Here is a 7952-nt window from a genome sequence, read left to right on the forward strand (position 1 = left end):
CTTACTGCTCAGCTCTCCAGCCTGTCCAGGTCTCGCTGAATGGCAGCACAGCCTTCAGGCGTGTCAGCCAATCCTCCCAACTTCGTGGCATCAGCAAACTTGCTGAGGGTGGTCACTATCCCCTCATCAAGGTCACTGATGAAGATGTTGAACAAGACCGGACCCAGCACAGACCCCTGGGGGACGCCGCTAGTTACAGGCCTCCAGCCAAATTCCGCACCACCAACGACAACCCTCTGCACTCGGCCAGTCAGCCAATTCTCGACCCACTTCACCGTCCACTCATCTATCCCATACTTCCTCAGCTTTGTTATAAGGATGTCAAGGGGGACAGCATCAAAAGCCTTACAGAAATCAAGGTAGACTACATCTACCGCTCTCCCCCTGTCCACCCAGCTAGTGACATCTTCATAAAAGGCCTACAGGTTGGTCGAGCACGACCTCCCCTTGGTGAACCCATGCTGAGTACTCCTGATAACCTCCTTTTCTCCCAGTTGTCTGGAGATGGCATCCAGCACAAGCTGTTCCATCACCTTCCCTGGGACAGAGGTGAGGCTGACTGGCCTATAATTACCCGGGTCTTCCTTCTTGCCATTTTGAAGACAGGAGTGACACTGGCCATCCTCCAGTCTTCAGGCACCTCCCCAGTTCTCCAAGACCTCTGATAGATTACAGAGAGCGGCTCAGCAACGACCTCCAGCAGCTCCCTCAGCACCTGTGGATGCACCCCATCAGGTCCCAAGGATTTATGGACCTTAATGTTTCCTAGGCACTCACAGACCACCTCCTCCCTAACTAAAGGGAAATCTCCCATTCCCCACACTCTCTCATTAACCTCCAGGGCCTGGGATTCCGGAGGGAGAGCCCTTTCACTAAAGACAGAAGCAAAAAAGGCGTTCACTATTTCCACCTTCTCAGCATCCCTCCTCTCCCTGGAAGCACTCAAGGCCAGGCTGGATGTGTTGTGAGCAACCTGGTCTACAGCGAGGTGTCCCTGTCTATAGCAGGTTGGAACGAGGTGATCTTAAGGGTCCCTTCCAACACAAACCATTCTAAGATTCTAGGACAGAAAAACAGGCCAGCTCTCCCACATTGTTTCAGTGTCATTTACTTATAAAACAAGCTCTGGGACAACCCGAGAAGGTATTTGTTCCACGTGCAGCATCACCTGTGATAGAAACCAAGGAAGCCTACAGCAGGCCTCAGGACTCAGCAAGCCTTTTTGGATCAAAGCAGGGCCAGCTGGAGCAGCTTACCACGAGTGCACCCAGAAGGGCCTCCATGCAGCTGCAGGCTTGCCGCATGTCATTGCATGTCATTGTGATGCAACAGTGGGTGAGCGTGACATAAAGCTGCAGGCTGGAACTCCGGCTGGGGTGGCCTCAGTTCGCTGCTGCTGGAGCGAGAGGTGGTAGCGGAGGGTTGCAGCTCTCAGAGAGTTCCTACCAGGAGCCATGGAGTGCTGTTGCAGTGCTGGATTCCGAAATCCAGATGAATTTCTGAGCAGAGCGGGGAAGAGCGGAAAGGTGAGCGCTGCTACATCAAGAGAAGGCTGAGTGCAGTAGCCTGGGGTATGCAGGGCTGCTCTGGGGCTGTAGATGCTCTCCAGAGGCTGAGGGACACTTCTCCTCATGCTGGTGCTGGAGAAGGCTTGCAGGGAATCGCACCTCTCTGCACATCCCAGCATCGGTTACAGAAGTGGGGAGGGAGCTGCCAAAGGGAGCGGAGGTGGGCTGGAGAGGGGAATGGAGTGTCTGAGTGTCCAAGCGTGTCTTTGTCTTTCTAGCTCCGACCCAGAGGACAGGAAGTTGGAGCAGGAGGTAGCTGGCTGTTGGACCTTCCACTTGGGGTTAAAATCCCTGTGCAGCCCGGCACCAAGCTCCTTTTCGCCAGGAGAAAGCTGGGGGAAAAGGTGAGAGGAGTAAGGAAGCGTCAAAAAGGGCTCTTGTTTCCTGGGGTTGCCGCCATGCCAAGGAGGCCTTGTGTTGGGATGCCAATCCCATGTGTTGGGATGCTGGGGCCAGGCACCCATCAGGCACAGAAATGTGGAGACCGGGTCGTTCCTGGAGGAGGGTGCAACCCTCTGCTCTCCCTCTTGGAGGACTTAGGAAAACCCAGACATGACTGTTTGGGAAAGAGGCAAGAGGCCAGCCTGTGGGTGTGAGCAGCTTGGAAGTGTCTCTGTCTCTTTGCTGCTCTCTCCTTCCCCATTCACACTCTACAACACATCTCTTCCAGCTCCACCAGCCTTCTCCTCAGTTTGACCTGAGAGATCCGTACAGTCGCAATCTGTGCACAGAGTACAACAGCCTGCATGACCCGCATCTGCGGGAGTTCCACAACCGCAAAAACAACCTGCGGAACCTGAAGAAACGGGGCTTGGTCACCGAGGATGGCGACGTAAGTTTGGCTGTTGGGCTGACCAACACGGGTCTCTTCAGGAGGGCTTTCCAGTCTGCCAGGCAGGGGCCTGACACTACAGCCATCTGTCATTGTCTCTTCTGTAGGTTGTCTGCACTCTGAAGGAGTTCAACGAGTACAGGCAGTACCTGACCAGGCTGAAGCTGGAGAAAAAGCAAGCAAAGAGGCGAGAAGAGGTAGGCAAAGCCCAGTATTGGTAGGCACGTGTCAGCAGCATGGCACTGAGGGCACGGGCTTTACTTGATGGATCTGAGGGAGATGGGGAAAGCAGAAAAGGTGAGGGGCGGGCTGGTGGTCTAGGCATTGAGGCATGGAAAGGACAGCTCAGCTCAGAGCTGAGCTAGCACAGCGTGCTGGTGTGAAGGCAGCCTGGAAAGTTGCTTGCTTACAAACAGAGCACTGTGGCAGCCGTTCTCTTCTGCCCTCATTGCAAGGCTGAAGCAGTGTGCTTGCCCTCTTCTGCGTAAAGCAGCAGTACTTAGGGTGGGAAGCACTCTCTAAGACAAGACCAAGCATAAACCCTCTGTTCCCTTCCAGGATGAGCTTCTTCGGGAGATTTCCAATTTGAAGAAATCGATCCACAGACTACAGATGGCCAGGGACAAGTTCCAGCCCGGTCCCGTGGATTACATTGCGGGTTCGAAAATCAGACCCACAATGCTTCATAAACCAGCTGGCCCCTCTCCTTCATGCTATAATCTTCTGTCTGGACAATGCAGAAGGAATGTGGCTTTGATGGAGCGTGGCCTTCAGGGAGACTCATGGAGCACAGGGAGTGCAATGAAGCTGCCTGAGAAGTCACCCAAACCTGCATTGGGCAGGGAAGGCTCCAAACTCCCCAGAATCATCCAGACTACTTCTGCGTCAACAACAAACTCCAAACTCCCCAGAAGCATTCGTACTGCTTCTGACCCAAAAACAAACTCCAGAGTCCCTAGAAGCATCCAGGCCCCAGTGAAGGGAAAAGGAAAAAAAGGGGAAAACAAGTAGAGAGATTGGCCAAAAACCAAAACAGTGGCAACAAATTAGTTTTAATTGGCTTAATTAATTTTAATTTGTTTAATTCGTTTTAATTTGTTTAATTAATTGACCAAAGATGATACCAGAATGCAAGATAACACACTACAGTACAATATATCATAATTAGTATCAGAATTAGAATTAAAACCAATAAAAAAAATTAAAAAAATAACATTACAAAGTGTGTCCGAAAACTGAAGTCCTTATTATAAAGCCGAGGTGAGACAACCCAGGGAGTTCTCGTGCTGCTGGGATCAAAAAGGAAAGGGGAGATCAAGTGATATACGGATGGCTTTTATCTTTTGCACTGAACATAAAGGGTGACAGAGCAGCAAGCAATCCTCTGGGGGATGTAGTTGTTCTCTGCTGGGGGGTACATGCAGTGTTACAGGCTTGGGACAGAATGGCTGGATGACTGTGAAGAGGAAAGGGACCTGGGGCTGTTGGTCGATGCTCTGCTCAACATGAGCCCACAGTGTGCCCAGGTGGCCAAGAAGGCCAAGGGCATCCTGGCCTGTATAAGAAACAGTGTGGCCAGCAGGAGCAGAGAGGTGATCATCCCTCTGTACTCAGCTCTGGTGAGGCCGCATCTCAAGTACTGTGTTCAGTTTTGGGCTCCTCACTACAAGAAGGACATGGAGGATGAGGTCCTCACAGGGGACTTCAACCACCCTGATATCTGTGGGAGGGACAACACAGCATTGCACCAGAAATCAAAGAGGTTTCTGGAATGTGCTGATGATAACTTCCTCTTCCAAGTAGTATGGGAACCTCAAAGATCAGGTTAGGAAAGCTAAAACCCAGGCAGAACTAAATCTAGCTGGGGACAGAAAGGGGAACAGGTATATCAGTGATTAAAAAGAAGGTAAGCGAGGATGTGGGCCCTCTCTGGAAGGCAACTAGAGGCCTGGTCATGAGGAATACAGAGAGAGCTGAGGTGCTCAATGACTTCTTTGCTTCAGGCCTCACTGGCAAGTGCTCTAGGCCCAGAGCCCAAACTGCAGAAAGCAACAGTAAAACTTGGAGAAGGTGGATCTGTAAGTGCTGTAAGTGAAGATGAGGTTCTAGACCATCGAAAGAATCTGAAGCTGTACAAGTCCAAGGGATCCATCCGCAGGTTCTGAGGGAACTGGTGGATGAACTTGCCAAGCTGCTGTGCATCGTATTTGAAAGGTCATGGCAGTCTGGTGAAGTTCCCACTGATCAGAAAAGGGGAAACATAACCCCCCTATTCCGGATCGGGAAAAAAGAAGATCCAGGGAACTACAGGCCAGTCAGTCTCACCTCTGTGCTTGGTAAGATCACGGGGTAGATCCAACTGAAGGCCCTACTGCACCACACGGAAAAATAAAGACAAGGTGGCTGGTGGTAATCAAAATGGTTTCACCATGGGCAAGTCAGACGTGACAAACTTGGTGGCCCATGTCAACTTCATGAAGTTCAACAAGGACAAGTGCCCTGAGTTGGGGAAATCTCAAGCACAGATAAAGGTTGGGTGGAGAATGGCTTGAGAGCAGCACCGAGGAGAAGGATTTGGGGGTCTCAGATGATTCAGCACGAGGTGGCAGTGTACGCTTGTGGCCTGGAAGGCCAAATATATCCCAGGTTTCATCAAGAGAAGTGTGACCAGCGAGTCAAGGAGGTGATTCTGCCCCTCCGCGCTGCTCTTGTAAGACCCCACATGGAGTACTGCGTCCAGTTCTGGGGACCCCAACACAAGGACACTGTGCTGTTGGAGCAGGTCCAGATGAGGGAAATGGAGATGATCAGAGGGCTGGAGCACCTCCTCTAGAAGGACAGGCTGAGAGAGCTGGGGCTTTTCAGCCTGGAGAAGAGAAGGCTCCAGGGGGACCTTATAGCAACCTCCCAGTATCTGAAGGGAGTGCATAGGAAAGCTTGGGAGGGACTTTTTATAAATGCATGTAGTGACAGGATGAAGGGAAATGGTTTTAAACTGGAAGAGGGTAGATTTAGAATACATACCAGGAAGAACTTTACTGTGAGGGTGGTGAAACACTGGAACAGTCTTCCCAGTGAGGCTGTGGTTGCCTCACAGAATCACAGAATTGCAGGGGTTGGAAGGGACCTCTAGAGATCATCGAGTCCAACCCTCCTGGAAAGCAGGCTCCCTACACCACGTCGCACAGCTCGGCGTCCAGTCGGATCTTGAATATCTCCACAGAAGGAGACTCCACCACCTCCCTGGGCAGCCTGTTCCAGTGCTACGTCACCCTCACCGTAAAGAAGTTCTTCCGCATCTTCGTGCAGAACTTCCAATGCTGAAGTTTCATCCCATTACCCCTAGTCCTGTCCCTACACATTACTGAAAAGAGACCAGCCACACCACTATGGCACCCACACCTCAGGTATTTATAAACCTGGATCAAATCCCCTCTCAGCCTTCTTTTCTCAAGGCTAAACAGACCCAGTTTGCTAAATCTCTCCTCATAGGGGAAATGCTCCAGGCCCTTCACCATCTTAGTGGCCCTCCGCTGGACTCTTTCCAAGAGATCCCTGTCTTTTTTGTACTGGGGAGCCCAGAACTGGACACAGTATTCCAGAGGAGGCCTCACCGGGGCAGAGTAGAGGAGGAGGATCACCTCCCTCGACCTGCTGGCCATGCTCTTTTTAATACACCCCAGGATGCCATTGGCCTTTTTGGCTACAAGGGCACACTGCTGGCTCATGGTCAATCTGTCGTCCACCAGGACGCCCAGGTCCCTCTCAGCAGAGCTCCTCTCCAGCAGGTCATCCCCCAGCCTGTACTGGTGCATACAATTATTTCTACCCAGGTGCAAGACTTGCTTTTGTTTAACCTCATCCGGTTTCTTACTGCCCAGCTCTCGAGCCTGTCCAGGTCAAATTTAACAGGTTTTGAAAAATGTGTAAAGTGCGTGCACTATTACAATGTAGATTCAACTTCTCCAGAAGCCAAAGCTGAAAAAACAGTTATTCCTTCTTTCCTATGTCTCTACCTTACCCAGAGAATTTTAGTACATGGGAGAAGCTGTGTTTTGGTGCTTTTGGACACAGAAATTTCATCTAAACTTCCGTGCAGAGATATGCATCTGCAAAGCCTCCATTAAGTCGCTTATGTGAGAGCTAATCACCATTCCTCACAACCTCAGTTTCCAAGTTTTGGTGCCCAAACCTCCTGTTTCAGTGCTAGTGTTACTGCTGGTGGCATTTTGGGGTTTATTTGTAAAGAACTCCAAATTGAACTGTTACCTCATTTTCTTTAAAAAATGCATCAAGTTCCACCTTCATGGTAATTCCTTTCATCATAGTGAGTCGACCATGCCATGTGTAATGAGATAGAAAATATAGCAATGACAGTGGGGTGGCACAGTCCTAGGCTGCAGAAAACGAGGACAAAGTCAAATGCAGCAGACTTAAATACAGAAAGGAAGGAAAAAAAAATGCTGCTTATCTCCAGAAGTCCTTAGGTATGCAGCAATCTTCATCAAGATACCACCACCTTCACTGCCACCATTTAAATGAGGTCTGGGAGGGGGTGGATCCTGGCTCCACCCTTTCTGGTCACACATGTCCATTGCATGCAATTGAAGTCCTGGGTTGGCCCTGACTTCCTACCAGGTGCTCCATCACTATTTCAGGCTGTGACTTAGCATTTCTGCTACACCATGCAAAATAACCTAGGCAACATAAAATCACAAAATGATAGAAGAAAGAACCCATAAGCTTAAAGTTCATCTTTCTTTTTTTCTTGTACCAGGTATTGTAAGCTTATTTTACTTTTTTAATTGTGCCTAGATTTTGATGGATAGCAGTTCTGAATTACATGTGCCTTTTTCTAAGTCTCTCTGTTTTGTTCTTATTTTCCTCGTGTCTCCTTGAAAATGATTTGTTTTCAGGTAATATTTTAATTACTGTAATTCTGTTGTGTCTCTTTGCCTTTTTTCTGTGTTTAAAGCAAATGTTAAGTAAATCAAAAGAGTAATCTCTCATTCAATAGCTACTATTTGGAATGAAGTTATCTATTTCATCGTTTTTTTGTTTGTTTGTTTTCTTATTGCTTTATGGTACAACAGCAGGTTTTGCTGTTCTTTTTAGTTTCAGAGACCTTCAGCTCCTCAGGAAACTTTTCACTACTCTGTTATCCTAAGCAAGCTGTTTTCCATAGTTATCACAGAAGCATATAGGACAGAATTGTCAGGGTTGAAAGGAACCCATTAAGATCACCTAGTCCAAAACCCTGCTAAAGCAAGTTCCCTGCAGTAGGTTGCACAGGAAAGCATTCAAGCAAATTTGAATATCTCTGGAAAAGGATACTACACAGTGTCTTTGGGCAGCTGTTCCATGTCTCTATTGTACTCAAAGTAAAGAAATTTTTTCTCATGCTCAGATGGAACTTCCTACATGACAGTTTATGACTGTTGACCCTTGTCCTGTCACTCAATACCACTGAAAAGGCCTCATCCTCTTGACACCTGCCCTTGAGATATTTATAAGCAGTGATCAGATCTTCTCTCAGTTTTCAGAGTCCACCT

At 49.0% G+C, this 7952-nt stretch overlaps 1 protein-coding gene across 1 annotated transcript; it reads left to right on the plus strand.

The window, feature by feature from the left end:
* Positions 1-1162: 1162 nt before the first annotated feature.
* On the plus strand, positions 1163-2474 carry LOC146761923 (fibrous sheath-interacting protein 2-like). Its single transcript, XM_085539220.1, has 4 exons — positions 1163-1526; positions 1787-1912; positions 2239-2400; positions 2442-2474. Exons 1-4 carry the CDS (start codon positions 1455-1457, stop codon positions 2472-2474), a joined length of 393 nt encoding a protein of 130 aa, XP_085395346.1. The 5' UTR covers positions 1163-1454.
* Positions 2475-7952: the final 5478 nt, after the last annotated feature.

This window comes from Coturnix japonica, chromosome 2, assembly GCF_054131305.1.
Source record: "Coturnix japonica strain WE chromosome 2, WE-NBRP24, whole genome shotgun sequence".
Classification (NCBI taxonomy): Eukaryota; Metazoa; Chordata; class Aves; order Galliformes; family Phasianidae; genus Coturnix; species Coturnix japonica.

Bases quoted from the DNA above. Each gene is read 5' to 3' on its own strand.
- LOC146761923 (XM_085539220.1), top strand. From the start codon at position 1,455: ATGGAGTGCTGTTGCAGTGCTGGATTCCGAAATCCAGATGAATTTCTG. The intron at 1,527-1,786 runs GTGAGCGCTGCT...TTGTCTTTCTAG, and splicing joins GAGCGGGGAAGAGCGGAAAG to CTCCGACCCAGAGGACAGGA. The intron at 2,401-2,441 runs GTAAGTTTGGCT...GGGTCTCTTCAG, and splicing joins TGGTCACCGAGGATGGCGAC to GAGGGCTTTCCAGTCTGCCA.